This window comes from Mercurialis annua, linkage group LG7 (assembly GCF_937616625.2).
Source record: "Mercurialis annua linkage group LG7, ddMerAnnu1.2, whole genome shotgun sequence".
NCBI classification, from domain to species: domain Eukaryota; kingdom Viridiplantae; phylum Streptophyta; class Magnoliopsida; order Malpighiales; family Euphorbiaceae; genus Mercurialis; species Mercurialis annua.
This window is the reverse complement of record NC_065576.1, coordinates 21,549,182-21,566,301: the sequence shown is the minus strand read 5'-3', so window position 1 is coordinate 21,566,301 and position 17,120 is coordinate 21,549,182. Positions and strand designations below refer to the sequence as shown.

Here is a 17,120-nt window from a genome sequence, read left to right as displayed (position 1 = left end):
CTAAAAAGGTGAAACATTAGCATTGATTTTGTAAAGTTTTAAACATTTTCATTAGTTTCTTAACGTTTTAAACGCTTGGCTTAAATAGCTATAAAGGTGAAACATTTAGATTTGTTGCATAACATTTTAAACGTTTGGCTTAAATCGCTAAAAAGGTAAAACGTTTGAAATATGTTCATAACGTTTTAAGCGTTTGTATTTGTTTAGAAACATTTTAAATGTTTGGATTTGTTTCGTAGTGTTTTAAACATTTTGCTTAAATCACAAAAAAGGCGAAACATTTGGATTTGTTTAGTAACATTTTAAACATTTGGATTTGTTTCGTAACGTTTTAACCGATTGGATTAAATCGCTAAAAAGGTGAAACGTTTGGAATTATTTAGTAACGTTTTAAACTTTTGGATTTGTTTCGTAACGTTTTAAACGTTTGGATTTGTTTCGTAACGTTTTAAACGTTTGGATTTGTTTCCTGACGTTTTAAACGTTAGGATTTGTTTTGTAACGTTTTAAACATTTGGATGTTTCGTAACGTTTTAAACGTTTGAATTTGTTTAGTAACATTTTAAACGTTTGGATTTGGTTTGTAACTTAAACGTTTGGCTTAAATCGCTAAAAAGGTGAAACGTTAGGATTTATTTTGTAACGTTTTAAACGTTTTGTTTAAATCACCAAAAAGGTGAAACGTTAGCATTTATTTTTTAACGTTTTGAAGATTTTGATTAGTTTCGTAGCGTTTTAAACATTTGGCTTAAATAGCAAAATAGGTGAAACATTTGGATTAGTTTCGTAACCTTTTAAACGTTTGTCTTAAATCGCTAAAAAGGTAAAAATTTTGGATTTGTTTAGTAATGTTTTAAACGTTTGGATTTGTTTCGTGACGTTTTAAACGTTTGGATTTGTTTCGTAATATTTTAAACGTTTGGATTTGTTTCGTAACGTTTTAAACGTTAGGATTCTTTTCGTAGCGTTTTACACGTTTTGATTTGCTTCGTAACGTTTATACGTTTGGATTTGTTTAGTAATGTTTTAAACGTTTGGATTTGTTTCGTAACGTTTTAAATGTTTGAATTTGTTTTGTAACGTTTTAAACGCCTGGATTTGTTTCGTAACATTTTAAACGTTTGGATTTATTTTGTAACGTTTTAAATGTTTGGATTTGTTTCGTAACATTTTAAAAGTTTAGATTTGTTTCGTAGCATTTTAAACATTTGGATTTGTTTCGTAACGTTATAAACATTTGGATTTTTTTCATAACGTTTTAAAAGGTTGGATTTGTTTCGAAACGTTTTTAAATGTTTGGAATTGTTTTGTAGCGTTTTAAACGTTTGGATTTTTTCGTAACATTTTAAACGTTTTACTTAAACCGCTAAAAAGGTGAAACGTTATGATTTCTTTCGTAACGTTTTAAATGTTTGGCTTAAATCACTAAAAATATGAAACGTTTTAAACACTTTGATTAGTTTTGTAACGTTTAGGGTTAAATAGCGAAAAAGGTGAAACATTGGGATTAGTTTCATAAGGTTTTAAACGTTTGGCTTAAATCGCTAAAAATGTGAAACATTGGAATTTTTAAGTTACGTTTTAAAGTTTTGGATTTGATTCGTAATGTTTTAAATGTTTGGATTTTTTTCGTAACGCATTAAACGTTTGACTTAAATCGCTAAAAAGGCGAAACGTTAGGATTTGTTTCGTAACATTTTGAACGTTTGGATTTGTTTCATAACGTTTTATACATTTGGATTTTTTTCATAACGTTTTAAACGTTTGGGTTTGTTTTGTAAGGTTTTAAACATTTTCCATAAATCATTAAAAAGGGGAAATGTTAAGATTTTTATCATAAGGTTTTAACGTTTGGCTTAAATAGCTAAAAAGGTGAAACATTTGGATTTTGTTTCGTAAACGTTTGGATCATATTTGTAACATTTTAAACGTTTGGATTTGTTTAGTAGCATTTTTAAACGTTTGGATTTATTTCGTAGCGTTTTAAACATTTAGCTTATATCGCTAAAAAGGTGAAACGTTTAGATTTGTTTCGTAACATTTTAAACATTTTGATTGGTTTTGTAACGTTTTAAACGTTTGTCTTAAATCTCTAAAAAGATGAAACATTTTGATTTGTTTCGTAATGTTTTAAATGTTTGGATTTGTTTCGTAATGTTTTAAACGTTTAGGTTAAATATCTTAAAAGGTGAAACGTTAGGATTTGTTACGAAATGTTTTAAACTTTTGGATTTGTTTCGTAAAGTTTTAAATGTTTAGCTTAAATAGCTTAAAAGGTGAAATATTTCAATTTGTTTCGTAACGTTTTAAACGTTTGGCTTAAATCGATAAAAAGGTGAAACGTTAAAATTTGTTTCGCAACGTTTTAAACGTTTGGATTTTTTTCGTAACGTTTTAAACGTTTTGATTTGTTTCGTAACGTTTTCAACGTTTGGCTTAAATTGATAAAAAGGCAAAATATTTGGATTTGTTTCGTAACGTTTGTAAATCGCTAAAAATGTGAAACTTTTGGATTTGTTTCGTAACGTTTTAAACGTTTGGATCGGTTTCGTAATGTTTTAAACATTTGGATTAAATCGCTAAAAAGGGGAAACATTTAGATTTGTTTCCTAATGTTTCTAAACGTTTGGCTTAAATAACTAAAAAGGTGAAACGTTTGGATTTGTTTCGTAACGTTTGTCTTAATTCGCTAAAATGGTGAGTGAAACGTGTGGATTTGTTTCATGACGTTTTAAATATTTGGATTGGTTTCGAAACTGTTTTAAACGTCAGGCTTAACCCGCTAAAAAGGTGAAACGTTTGGATTTGTTTCGTAACGTTTGTAAACATTAGGCATAAAATAGCTAAAAGGGGAAACGTTTGGATTTGTTTCATAACGTTTTAAACGTTTGGATTGATTTTGTAAAGTTTTAAACGTTTGTCTTAAATTGATAAAAAGGTGAAACTTTTGAATTTCTTTCGTAACGTTTGTAAACATTTGGCTTAAATCGCTAAAAAGGTGAAAGGTTTGGATTTGTTTCGTAACTTTTTAAATGTTTGGCTTAAATCGTAAAAAGGTGAAACATTAGGATTTGTTTCATAGCGTTTTAAATTTTTGGATTTGTTTCGTAATATTATAAGAGTTTGGATTGGTTTCCTAACGTTTTACACGTTTGGCTTAAATTGCTAAAAAGGTGAAACGTTAGGATTTGTTTCATAACATTTTAAATGATTGGCTTAAATCAATAAAAAGGTTAAAGTTAGGATTTTTTTGTTACGTTTTAAAGGTTTGGCTTAAATCGCTAAAAAGGTTTAGGATTTGTTTCATAACATTTTAAACGTTTGGCTTAAATCTCTAAAAAGGTGAAACGTTAGGATTTGTTTTCTAACATTTTAAACATTTGGCCTTCATCGTTAAAAAATTGAAATGTTAGGATTTATTCCGTAACGTTTTAAACGTTTGGAATGATTTGGTAGAGTTTTATACATTTGGCTTAAATAACTAAAAAGGTGAAACGTTTGGATTTCTTCAGTAACGTATGTAAGCGTTTGGCTTAAATGGCTAAAACGGTGAAACGTTTGGATTTGTTTCGTAACATTTTAAACGTTTGGATTGATTTCGTAAAGTTTTAAACGTTTGGCTTAAATCACTAAAAAGGTGAAACATTTGGATTTATTTCATAATGTTTTAAACGTTTGGATTGGTTTCGTAACGTTTTAAACGTTGGCTTAAATTTCTTAAAAGGTGACATGTTTGGATTTGTTTCGAAACGTTTTAAACGTTCGACTTTAATTGCTAAAAAGGTGAAACGTTAGGATTTGTTTCGTAACGTTTTAAACGTTTGGATTTGTTTCGTAACGTTTTAAACGTTTGGATTAAATTGCTAAAAAAGTGAAATGTTAGGATTTATTTCGTAACGTTTTAAACGTTTGGATTTGTTTCGTAAGTTTTTTAAACGTTTGGATTTGTTTCGTAACGTTTCAAATGTTTGGCTTAAATCGCTAAAAAGGTGAAACGTTAGGATTTATTTCGTATCGTTTTAACCATTTGGTCTAAATCACTAAAAAGGTGAAACATTAGCTTTTATTTCGCAACGTTTTAAACATTTGGACTAGTTTCGTAACGTTTTAAACGTTTGCTTTAAATAGCTAAAAAGGTGAAACATTTGGATTAGTTTCGTAACGTTTTAAACGTTTGGCTTAAATTGCTAAAAAGTTGAAACGTTTGGATTTGTTTAGTAAAGTTTTAAACGTTTGGATTTGTTTCGCAACGTTTTAAACGTTTGGATTTGTTTCATAACGTTTTAAATGTTTGGATTTGTTTCGTAACGTTTTAAATGTTTGGATTTGTTTCGTAACGGTTTAAACGTTTGGATTTGTTTCGTAACGTTTTAAACGTTAGGATTTGCTTGGTAACGTTTTAAACGTTTGGATTTGTTTAGTAACGTTATAAACATTTGGATATGTTTCGTAATGTTTTAAACGTTTGGATTTATGTCGTAACGTTTTAAACGTTTGGCTTAAATCGCTCAAAAAGGTGAAACATTAGGATTTGTTTTGTATTGTTTTAAACTTTTGGATTTGTTTCGTAACCTTTTTAATATTTGGATTACATAGCTAAAAAGGAGAAACGTAAGGATATGTTTCTTAAAGTTTTAAACGTTACGATTTGTTTCGTAACATTTTTAACGTTTGTCTTAAATCGCTAAAAAGGTGAAACGTTCTGATTTGTTTCGTAACGTTTGTAAACGTTTGGCTTAAATCGCTAAAAAGGTGAAACGTTTGTATTTGTTTCGTATCGCTTGTAAACGTTTGGCTTAAATCTCTAAAATGGTGAAACGTTTGGATTTCTTTTGTAATGTTTTAAACGTTTGGATGGGTTTTGCAACGTTTTAAACGTTTGTCTTAAATCGCTAAAAAGGTGAAACGTCTGCATTTGTTTTGTAACGTTTGGCTTAAATCGCTAAAAAGGTGAAACGTGTGATTTGTTTCGTAACGTTTGTAAACGTTTAGCTTATATCGCTAAAAAGGTAAAACGTGTGGATTTGTTTCGTAACGTTTTAAACGTTTGGATTGGTTTTGTGACGTTTAAACGTTTGGCTTAAACCACTAAAAAGGTGATACGTTTGGATATGTTTCGTAACGTTTGTAAACGTTTGGTTTAAATCGCTAAAAAGGGGAAACGTTTGGATTTTTTTGTAATGTTTTAAACGTTTGGATTGGTTTCGTAGTGTATTTAACGTATGACATAAATTGATAAAAAGGGGAAACTTTTGGATTTGTTTCGTAACGTTTGTAAACGTTTGAATTAAACCGCTAAAAAGGTGAAAAGTTTGGATTTGTTTCGTGACGTTTTAAATGTTTGGATTAGTTTCGTAACATTTTAAACGTTTGGCTTATATCGCTTAAAAAGTGGAACGTTTGGATTTGTTTTGTAACGTCTGTAACCGTTTTTCATAAATTGCTAAAAAGGTGAAACGTGTGGATTGGTTTCCTTACGTTTTGAAGGTTTGGCTTAAACCGCTAAAAAGGTGAAACGTTTGGATTTGTTTCGTAATGTTTATAAACGTTTAGCTTAAATAGCTAAAAAGGGCAAACATTTAGATTTGTTTCCTAACGTTTTAAACGTTTGGATTGGTTTCGTAATGTTTTAAATGTTTGGCTTAAATTTATAAAAAGGTGAAACGCTTGGATTTTTTTCGTAACGTTTGTAAATCGCTATGAAGGTGAAACGTTTGGATTTGTTTCGTAACGTTTTACACGTTTGGATTGGTTTTTTAAAGTTTTAAACGTTTGGCTTAAATCGCTAAAAAGGTGAAACGTTAGAATTTGTTTCGTAACGTTTGTAAACGTTTGGCTTAAATCGCTAAAAATGGGAAACATTTGAATTTGTTTCATAACATTTAAACGTTTGGATTGATTTCGTAACGTTTTAAACGTTTCGCTTAAATTTATAAAAAGGTTAAAATTTTGGATTAGTTTTGTAACGTTTGTAAACGTATCGTTTAAATCGCTAAAAAGGTGAAACGTTTGTATTTGTTTAGTAACGTCTTAAACGTTTGGATTGGTTTCGTAACGTTTTAAACGTTTGTCTTAAATCGCTAAAAAGGTGAAACGTTTGGATTTGTTCCGTAACGTTTGTAAACGTTTGGCTTAAATCGCTAAAAAGGTTAAACGTGTGATATGTTTCGTAACGTTTTAAACCTTTGGATTGGTTTCATAATGTTTTAAGCGTTTGGTTTAAACCGCTAAAAAGGTGAAACGTTTGGATTTGTTTCGTAACGTTTGTAAACGTTTGGCTTAAATCGCTAAAAAGGAGAAATGTTTGGATTTGTTTCGTAACTTTTTAAACGTTTGGATTGGTTTCGTAATATTTTAAACGTTTGGATAGGTTTCGTAACGTTTTAAACGTTTGTCTTAAATTGATAAAAAGGTGAAACATTTGGATTTGTTTCGTAACGTTTGTAAATATTTGGCTTAAATCGCTAAAATGGTGAAATGTTTGGATATTTTTTGTAACGTTTTAAACATTTGGATTGGTTTCGTAACGTATTAAATGTTTGGCTTAAATAGCTAAAAAGGGGAAATGTTTGCATTTGTTTCATAATGTTTGTAAACGTTTGGCTTAAATTGCTAAAAAGGTGAAACGTTTGGATCATATTCGTAATGTTTGGATGTTGTGCTTGGGCTTATACCTTGGTTGTGGTTTGAGATGCTAGTACTATGTGGTGTCTAGTATTCTTAGAGTTAGGGGATGATTTGGTTTTAACTTAAGCTTTGTTACTAGACTCGTCGACTGTTCGTGCTTTGGAGTCAGAGCAGGCTTAGGCTGTTTGGGAAGCTTCATGTGAATATGCAGGCTAATAATCACCCATGGCGCCTCAACTTTGGGGGTAAGGGCGCTAAACCCCCTGATGTTTAAAAACGGGCGCTAAACTCCCTGACTTTTGAGGCGGCGCTCACAAAACCCCCTAAGACCAAATATCGCCATTTTTTTTGTTTTCTGTCTACGTGGCATCCAATTTCTCGTCCGGACACCAAATGGCGGCGCCTGTCCCCCCTGCATGCATGTCTGACATCTGCTGCTTGTGTAAGAATGCGTCAGTTGACTTTTTAAAAAAAAAAAAATTAAAAGTAACCGCGGTAATTTATTATTTTCTCTCTCCTACTTTTCCTTTTCCCCACTCGCTCCCCTCACTTCCGTTTCACTATTTTCGTTTCAAATATTTTCTCCACTCTTCGTCTTCTTCCCCCTCACTGCCGCTTTTTCGTTTCTTCGCTGACACTGACCTAGGGTTTGTTCCTTTCCCATTTTTGGTTCAATCTTTCTCATTTTCCTCGCATTCTTCCCCATTCTTCCTCCATTGTTCAACATTGTCTTTCATTTACCGAAGTGTTTTTAAATTTTTGTCTTGTCTGTCTCTGTTAATTTTCAGAAAATGGGATCCAAAAAACGACGAAATTGGGAAAAGAAGAAAGAGAAGGGAAGAAACGAAAAGGTATGATTTTTCTGGTCTCTGTTATTTTTTTTTTTTAAATTTTGGGGTTGATTTTTTATGGGATGTTGTTTTTTGCGGGTATTTTGTTTCTAGTTTGTCATTTGTTGTTGTTTTAGTTTGGGTTTTACTTGTTCAGTAATTGAAAATTGTTTGTTTGTTTTTAAATTTGTTGGTTTGCGCAGCTACTAGTGAAGAATGTTTTTTTGAGGTCTTTGAAATTATTCTTAACTACAATGGAGACTTTGAATGGTTTGGTTATTTTAATGAGGATGTGGCTGTCAGAAAATTTCATATTGAGGACATAGGATTAAATAGTCTAGATAAGTGGTTACTTGAATTGAAGGTTCAGGGATTGTTAATGTATTATTGGAGGCGGGCTGGCATGTATACTGAAGAATTAATTCCTATGGAAAATGATGACCATGTCATGGACATGGCACTGGCTGGGGCACAAGATGGTAGTGTTGATGTGTATGTTAGGAAGTTAAGCTGTGATGACGTGTGCAACCTAAGGCCTGTATTTGGACACACATTATTTGAGTTGAAAGAACTTGAAGATGGGGATGATGCATTGGAGCTGCAGGCTGTTTGCGGAGGCTGAACCAGTGCAAGTGCTGCAGATTGAAGGTCCCGGTGAACCAGTGGAGGTGCTGCAGATTGAAGGTCCCGGTGAACCAGTGGAGGTGCTGCAGATTGAAAGTCCCGGTGAACCAGTGGAGGTGCTGCAGATTGAAAGTCCCGGTGAACCAGTGGAGGTGCTGCAGATTGAATGTCCCGGTGAACCAGTGGAGGTGTTGCAAAGTGAAGTTGTTGATGAACCCCTGGAGAAGCAGCAGTCTGGTGGTTCAGACTGAAGATTGACACACTTGAGTTACCTTTTTTGTGAAAAGTTATGTATCAACAGTTGTAACCTTTTAGTTTAATATTTATTTTGCAATTAGTATTAATACTGAGAATTTATATTTTTGCGCTGGTTGATTAAATGTTGGAAAAGTATTGTTTGTTTGCTTATGATATTCCCGTTTATTATTGTGAATTGGTCGTTATTGAAATGTTATTTGTGTTTGTACGTGTTGGTTGGTTTGGTTTTTAGGAAGCTAAACTTAACGATCATACGTGGACCCTGAACTTTATGACCGTTGTTCACTTGTGGACCTTAAACTTTATTTACTTGTTCAACCAAGGACCCTGATCTTCTATTATGTAATCAAGTAAAGACCCTTAAAATAATATTTTAAGAAACATACAATAATTAGTATATTACGTCTATTTTAAAACACATACTGATCAAAAGTCTTACATATTAAACAAACAGAAAAGGTTACTACAAAAAAACTAACTTATATATTCTCAGTTTTCTAAACAAAGTTACGACACAAAAACTTAATACATCATCAAGACCTAGAATTTGACTTCGGGCAGCATCCTCGTCATTATATGTCATCCTCCGAACCAAGCTCCCATGATCGACATACACAAAGCTCCATCTTTACCAACCCGTCAGGAAAAAAATTACGATCACTGCTATCAATAAGTAACCCTGTCAACGAACGGTAGTAACTGTTGGTGTCTTGAAAATTCTTCGTAGAAGAATGAAACCTGTCAACAGAGGATTCAGTAAATTTTATTTCGATGTCATATGGGCAGCGTCCGTTTGACATTGGTCCCAGACAAAACACAGTTATAATATTCCTATAAGAAGACGTTGTGTTGTTCAGAACAAACACAGTGTCTGATGTGTCCTCTTGGAGAAGTAAGCCCCTATCATCCAAGTTCAGAGAAACGCCGAATCTACGTCCAAAATGAAATGGTATAAAAGAATCTGTATGCATCTCTTTGCAGTGACCGTAAATCATTTTGGAGGACCCTTTGACGGTGCAGTCTGGAAGCGGGCATGAACACGCTACGAAGGAACAGTACTTCTCGTGTTTTGTCTTTGCGTCGTAACTGAAGCTTTCAGTGCATCCATAAATTTTGTTCTGGCAAAACACTGTAACAGCCTCCACGACCGCTTCCATTGCCCGATTTCTCATTGATCCTATGGGCAGAGTGCAAGAATGGCAATTTTTAACCTTCACAGAGCATGTGCTGCAAGTTGTGTGGCCATTCTCACACTGAAGAAAATAAACTGTTATATGATAAACAATAAACTAATCAAAAAGTTCCAAAAATGAAAACATATAAATGAAATGTCAAAAACCTGAATAATTGGAGGAATTAACGGTTCGCAGCAGATGGGGCAATCCATAACTTCAAGATTAAATGAACGAACTATATTATCAGACATAGCTTTGTTTTTTTAATATGAAGAATGATCTCTGTAAGTGGTAAGTCGGTTGTAATTAAGCATGATAACTTGTTTAAATAAGTTGGATACTTGTCTTTTCATATTCAACCTAACCATCGTGTTGTTTCCCAAGTCAGTGGATGTACTTAATGGGGGTAATCAAAGGGTATATACTTAATGACCAACGGATGGGTTTGTTGGTTTCGTAAACATAATTAATGATGAGACAAGTCAGTAGTTATAATTAATGATATTGGGCTGCATACTACACCAACATCCATAATATAATAATTACTGTAGTAAATTAATAATTACTGTACAAAATTTTAAATTACATAAAATTAATGATAAGACAAGTCAAGTTTTTTTCATTAATAATACGCAACATTACATTAAAGGAAACAACATTACATCTGTTAATATTTTTATCATTTTTTCTTCATGCAATGAAAGGCTACACTGCATCCTGCAACTGCACAAGCAGCACAAAAACCAAACTTCATGATCCTGGTTGACCTCTTCAAGTCTGCACACTTGACCTCCATGTCCTTGATCTGGCCCTTCAGTATGTCTATCTCCATAAAAAGTAGACCGCTTTCCTCAAACAAGATTCCATTTTCATCGCGATACATCTCAATGGACTCCTTCAATCCCTGATTTTCGTCTACGTACATTTCATGGGACTCCTTCAATCCCTGGAACTCGTCATTTTTAGCAGCAAGCAAACTTTTGGCCTCCTCCAGTTCAGCAGTCATGACATTAATGTCACTTTTCAAGCCTCAAACCACCGACATTTGGTAAGGCATGTCATTGTCTAGCCAGGCAAAAAAATCACACTGATTCTGGTAAATTTAGGTCGAAGAAATAAAGGCTTCAAACATGCAACAATTTGAACAAAGAAATAAAGGTTAAGTACATGCAGTAAAGCACATCAATTACTTATAGTTCTGTTTGAACAAGTGTAAAATCTTCGACCTGGGTTTCTATCCGTTGACGAAATTTGTAAACGACATGGGATTCCGCAATCGCAAACCACTGGTGCAGATACCCTTTCCATTTGCGGACGTGTTAAAATACAGTTCGGAATTTTGCAACCCTAGAAGTCTAAGTAGTTAGCGATGGGTGATAGATGGAAACGAAGAACGAAATAAGAAAACCAGCTACTTATTGACTATTTAAGTGGGGCGCTTTTAAAATTCAAATGTAGGCCATGCTGATATCAATTAATAACTAAAGGGCCATAGATGATCATCTATCTAAACATTAGGGTCCACGCGTGATGAAACGTAAAATATAAAGGTCCACGGTGGATAAGTTATATAATATGAGGGATGAACATTTTATTAACCCTCTGATCAAAAGTCTTACAAATAAACTTAAGGGCCATGGATAACAATTTATTAAATCTCAGGGTCCATGATTGATTAGTAATATTTGTTTAGGGTCTGCACTTGACTGACAGTATTCCTATCTACTCACTAACATGATCATATATCAAAAATCGGCAAATTAATAGACAGGAAATATAATTTACATAAATAGACAAGAAATTCACAGAAAAAACGACAACCAACCAACACCCACATGTTCAGGACATATTCAGTTACAGTATCTGGGCACAAAATAGAAGGTCCAAAATAAACATTATCTAGGAACAAAAGAAATCTAGCCCTGCCTAGGTCTTTTCCTCAGATGTTCCTTGTATCTTTCAGACGCATCTGTACTACTCTTCTTCTTGCGCTGTCTTTTGGGTGGAGCACCATCATCAACTGCACTCGTTTGGCTGTCAAGATTACAAGCAGCTTCTGTTTCAGATGGCAATGTCTGGTGTGCTGGGGACGCATGCGGCACTTCAGTAGTAGCCTACAACAAAAACACAATTAGAAGGGAGATTGTACTTACACAGGCAACCGAAATTTCAGAAAGTTACTTACTTCACTCTCTGCCATTGGTCCTTCACCTTCATTTACAGATAATTGTTGTTCACCTCCACCCGAAGCTTGACCTCTTTCCTTTAAATGTTTCCTGATATTGTGCCCAAACTGTCCACATTCGCTACACTTAATTCGCTGACGCCCCTTTCGTGATAACTTGGCCCTCGTCGCTTGTGCGTCGCTTGCTTTCTCGGCAGCCTGTTTTTCAAGCTCCTCAGCCTCCAGTCGCCTTACTGTTGCCTTTCTCCCTCTCTTCTTTTGTTGCACTGGTGAGGGTGGGAGTATGATATTGAAGGGGTTTGGGTATGTTTCCCACATATCAGCCCCATTCATGGGATTGATAACAAAGCTATAAACTCGCTCGTACACCGCTTTGCTATAATAGTCATCAACGTACCGCCGTGGGTGTTCATTATTCTCATGAATAGCAGCACAGGCATGCACGCATGGAATCCCAGTCAGGTCCCATCTTCTACAGGTGCAAGTTCTCTCAGGAAAATTCACCACAAACTGCCCCCCGGGACCACTAACTTGAACTTGTGGGCCGCCGGTAGGGGTTGCGGTGTACTTCCATCCCTCATCGATGATCTTGTCAAGCTTCTTTAAAATTTTAGGGCACACATCAGTCTGAAATTTACTCCCCAAAATTTGCTTGTCACTTATCCGCTTCATGAGCTGGGTTCTGATCATTTCGAACATGGTCAAAATTGGTTTCACTCTGGTAGCCAGGATGTACTTGTTGAACGCCTCGGCCAGATTGTTGAGGAGAATGTCGCACTTCACTTCTGTACCAAAATAGTACCTAGACCAATGCTCTCTTGGTCTAGCACTAATCCACGCGTATGCCTCTGCATGACTGTCTTCCAAAACCTTCATTGCTGCAACAAATTTGGATTTGTAAGAAGCTATCCCAATGTTCCATAGAGGCTTCAAGTGTTGATGGTGAAATGTGGACCTATAATTTGACCACAGATGCCTCCAGCAGAACCTGTGCTCAGAATAGGGAAACAGCTCCTTCACGGCGTTGACCAGCCCCTGCATGTGAACCATCATAACAGAATGATCAATTATGGACCCTGGATTACACATTTTAAATCAGCAGTGGACACTAAACATTTTAAACTCATTCAGTGTGGACCTTTAACTATGAATCTGTCATCTACTAAGATCCCTAGAGTTTTTCCTAACATCAACTGCACATTATACTCAGCAAGAAACAAAACAAGCTCCCTGCATGTGAACCATCATAATAGAATGATCAACTATGGACCCTGGATTACACATTTTAAATCAGCAGTGGACACTAAACATTTTAAACTCATTCATTGTGGACCTTTAACTATGAATCTGTCATCTACTAAGATCCCTAGAGTTTTTCCTAACATCAACTACACATTATACTCAGCAAGAAACAAAACAAGCTTCTGCATTAAAGAAATTACCTTCTGTTTATCAGACATAAAAACTGTGTTGTTGCCCAAGTGCAGATCCCACTTCAGCAGCTCCATAAACCACGTCCAAGAATCTGTGTTCTCCACCTTCACCCACACCATTGCAAGGGGGTACATGCAATCATTCGGGTCAATACCGGTTGCAGAAAGCAATTGACCCCCATACTTTCCCTTGAGCCAACAACCGTCAAGGCACACAATCTCCCTAAGGCCATTCCTGAAAGCCTGCTTCATCACATCAAAACAGACATACATGCCTTGAAATTTCCTTCTCGGCTCTTTAAACTCGACAGTGCTGCCAGGATTTGTTCTAAGGACCTCTCTCCTGTAGTCATACATCTTCTCATACTGTCCATCTTCATCCCCCTCCAACTTATCTAATGCCTTCCTCTTAGCTCTTCTTGCTTTCTGGATTGGGATGTTCTGTTTCAGCTCTCTTTGGATCTTGCCCTTAAACTGCTCAGGGGTATAGTCGGGATTGTTTCTGAACTCCTCCAAAAAACTATCTGCCAGATACGCACTTGTGACGTGGAAGTTGGTTGTCCTCTTAGGACAAGTGTGTTCCAAGAAAAAGGTCTTCACTTGGAATGTCTCGTCTTCCGGATTTGCCATATCTAGTTTTGAAGCGAAGATGAAAAAACCACATTTGACATAGCACTTGCACCTAACCCGCGTCTTCTCATTAGTGGAGAACCAAACTTGATACCTGTTGACTATGCCCCACTCCCTGCAGGCCATCTTGAACTGGTGCCTATTATCAAACAACATTCCTTCAGTGAACGAGGGATTGGCTCTCGCAGCCTGCTCATCGAACCTGTTAAACCGTGCACCAGTTTGACCATCAGAATCAGAGGCTGTGTTGTTGTCATCCGATGCAATATAGTCCGACTCAGCTTCATTCAAATCCGGATTTATGGTTCTTTCTACACCACCTGGCCCAAATTATGGCTGTGAACTACCCCTTGGTCTGCCACCAGACCTCTGTGTTTATTGAACATCGTGTTCATCCCCATCTTGAACTCAAACTGATGAGTCTCCGTCTAATTGGCCTGTTGATCTCAGCTCTGTCAAGAGATCGTCGTCATCATCCCATATATCGTAGTCGGGGTCAACTATGTAATCATCAATATGCTCTTCATCCACAGGCTCCCCCTCCTCTTCCACATTCTGCTCTGCATCCACATGCCCCCCCTCCTCTTCCACATTCAGCTCTGCATCCCCATGCCCCCCCTCCTCTTCCATATTCTGCTCTGCATCCACATGCCCCCTTCCTCTTGCACATTTTGTTCTTCATTTACAGCCCCCTCAGGAACATCCTTCTCTCTTTCACTGGGCATGTCGAATAGCACCCGAAGCTCAGTTGAAAGGCCATCTAACAACTCATCCAAGTTCCCCCATTTTTGCCACTGGTCCTCAACCTGACTTGGCCTCTCAGGTTCCCATTGCACATCAGCAGCAGGGCCCCTCTGATTAGCTTCTTGATTGACCTCACCAAGGTCCCCTTCGTTCCACATCCCATCACTAGCAGGTAACCCATCATAAAGCCCCTCACTAACCTCATCTATTCCCATCTGCCCATGCTCGTTGTCGTTTGGCCCCTCCATTTGGCCCTCACTCACCCCATCTTTCTGCCCCTCGTTTAGCTCCTCATTTAGCCCCTCATTCAGATTTTGATTTTCTCCCTCATTTAGCCCCTCGTTCAGCCCCTCATTTTGCACCTCCTCAAACCTCTCAGCTAGATTTTGGCCCTCACTAGGCCCCGCCCTCATCAGATCTTCCATAATATTTTTCATCCACTGTCGAACCTCTGATTCACCAACGGCTGTGTACGGAGGGGGGGGTTCAGATTCCCATTGGCCTTGAATCATTAGTGGTCCTTGACTTGCTGACCTTCTTCTCAACCATGGCCCCTGGCTCCCTTGCGTTTTCACCCCTGGCCCCTGACTTTGCACCATTCTGATGGCACCTGGCGCCTTTTTTCTGAAGCCATGATCCCCATGCTTCTCCCAATTTTCCTGACTCAACACTAGGCCCAGACTAGGATAACTGAAACTGTCCTTCGGTTCTTCAATTTCCTCTAAGACAACTGCTGATGGAGGGGGAGGACTAGGACTTCTCTTAGGCTTTAATTTCCTAACATCCCCAACGGAGTACTCCCTAACGTACACCTCAACACTCCCCTCCTTTGACCCAGCCCTAGCCATTTCCATAAAATCATCCTCATGGCTAATTGGTTTTATCCCCACGTTATATTCTACGGCTGTCTCTTTCCAATGGTAGTCAACAAGCTTCTTGGGTAACAGTTTTGCCACCCATTTATCAAACTTACCCATTGTAATGACATCAAGGTTATATACCCTACTCTTCACTTCCCCGTTATGATATCCCCACTCTCCAAGTTCCCCACCAATGTGTAAGTTGATGGTAAAACAATTTAATTCTGCAGGGGAAACTGAAAAACAGAAAAAAAAAAAAAGCAACACTAAATTCAACCAACAAACCAACCAACCATCATTAAGTACACAAACAATAATACTTAATTGTCTAAAACAGCAGTTCCAACACATAAAGACATATTAAAAACTCAACTATCATAATCACCAAGCATAGAAAGCATATTCTATTATTCAAAAAGCATATACAGCCAAAAAGAAATGGTCCCAAACCAATCAACCAATTTATGTCTAAAAAAAACAATTTGACATGTTTCTTAATTAAGTGGTCCTACAAATTTATCAACTTTTACAGTCATCAACCCCCGCCAATTTCTTAGCAAAAATGTCCTATAAAATAGACTACAAGCATACCTTCAACAACATCATCGCTGCTGGAACTATCCATCAAGCCATACCCATCAGTTCCAGGAGGCCCTCTTCTGGAATTTCTTCATGCCAGGCCAGTAAAAATTACGTTTCAATCGCTGATAAGATCCAAGAATTCCAGAATGTCCACCCACAGCAGAGTCATGCAGCACGGGAAATAGATGAGATCGCAAAGTTCCGGTACAACCAATATAGATTCTGCCTTTGTGCTTTAAAAGACCCTGATAATATTAGAATAAAGGAACATCACTAGCATCCAAACTTAAGGACTGGATTAATAATTGGGCTTTTGAATCAGAACAATAACTAGTAGACACATCTATGAACCAAGAAGGAATCACTGAAGAAAGAGCCATGAAGGATCCAGTAACTTCAGTTGAATCATGATCTCTTCTAGATAAAGCATCTGCCACCTTATTATCAACCCCTTTCTTATACGCAATACTATAAGATAATCCAAGAAGCTTAGTGATACCTTTCTATTGCACATAAGTATGGAGTCTTTGTTGCAAGAGCTATTTGAGGCTATCGTGATCTGTTTTAATGACAAAATGGGAGTGCTCCAAATAATGTCTCCACTTCGTAACTGCAGTAATAACAGCCACTAATTCCTTTTCATAAACGGAAAGACCTTGATTTCTGGAGCATAAAGGTTTGCTCAGAAACGATAAAGGTTTTCCATCCTGCATCAACACAGCACCAATACCCAAATGAGATGCATCAGTTTCTAACACAAAGGACTTACTAAACTCAGGTAATGCCAAGACAAGAGCACAAGTCATAACCTTCTTTAAAATCGGAAATGCTTCGTCTGCATGAATATTCCAGTGAAAATTATCCTTTTTCAACAGCTCCGTTAGAGGTCTACTAATAAGTCCATAATTTTGGATAAATTTTTGATAATAAGCAGTAAGCCCTAATAATCCTCTCAGAACTTTTATGGATAAAGGTCTTTGCCAAGATACCATAGCTTCAATTTTTTGGGGATCAGTTGTAACGCCCTCCTGTGTGATAATATGCCCCAAATAATCAACTTGAGTAGCACCAAAAATACACTTGGATCGTTTAGCAAAAAGTCAATTGGTTCACAAAACTTGTAAGACAGTTTTAAGATGATGCATATGACTGAACCAATCTTTGCTATAGAC

The 17,120-nt window shown here is 36.5% G+C and overlaps 2 protein-coding genes across 2 annotated transcripts; one reads left to right on the top strand and one right to left on the bottom strand.

Moving 5' to 3' along the window:
* The first annotated feature begins 7,028 nt into the window (after window positions 1-7,028).
* Window positions 7,029-8,530, top strand: LOC130014875 (uncharacterized). The gene is made up of 2 exons (XM_056103845.1): window positions 7,029-7,478; window positions 7,661-8,530. The coding sequence occupies exon 2, from the start codon at window positions 8,036-8,038 to the stop codon at window positions 8,330-8,332; it is 297 nt and encodes a 98-aa protein (XP_055959820.1). The 5' UTR covers window positions 7,029-7,478; window positions 7,661-8,035; the 3' UTR covers window positions 8,333-8,530.
* A 381-nt stretch (window positions 8,531-8,911) lies between these two features.
* Window positions 8,912-9,765, bottom strand: LOC126656958 (E3 ubiquitin-protein ligase SINA-like 10). The gene is made up of 2 exons (XM_050351584.1): window positions 9,679-9,765; window positions 8,912-9,592 (listed from the first exon to the last, which is right to left on the bottom strand). Exons 1-2 carry the CDS (start codon window positions 9,763-9,765, stop codon window positions 8,912-8,914), a joined length of 768 nt encoding a protein of 255 aa, XP_050207541.1.
* Window positions 9,766-17,120: the final 7,355 nt, after the last annotated feature.

What these genes read in the sequence shown, in the direction of transcription:
- LOC130014875 (XM_056103845.1), top strand. Translation starts at nt 8,036, where the DNA reads ATGGGGATGATGCATTGGAGCTGCAGGCTGTTTGCGGAGGCTGAACCA.
- LOC126656958 (XM_050351584.1), bottom strand. Translation starts at nt 9,765, where the DNA reads ATGTCTGATAATATAGTTCGTTCATTTAATCTTGAAGTTATGGATTGC. An exon ending in TAATTCCTCCAATTATTCAG is followed by an intron (nt 9,593 to 9,678) that starts GTTTTTGACATT and finishes TATTTTCTTCAG; the next exon opens with TGTGAGAATGGCCACACAAC.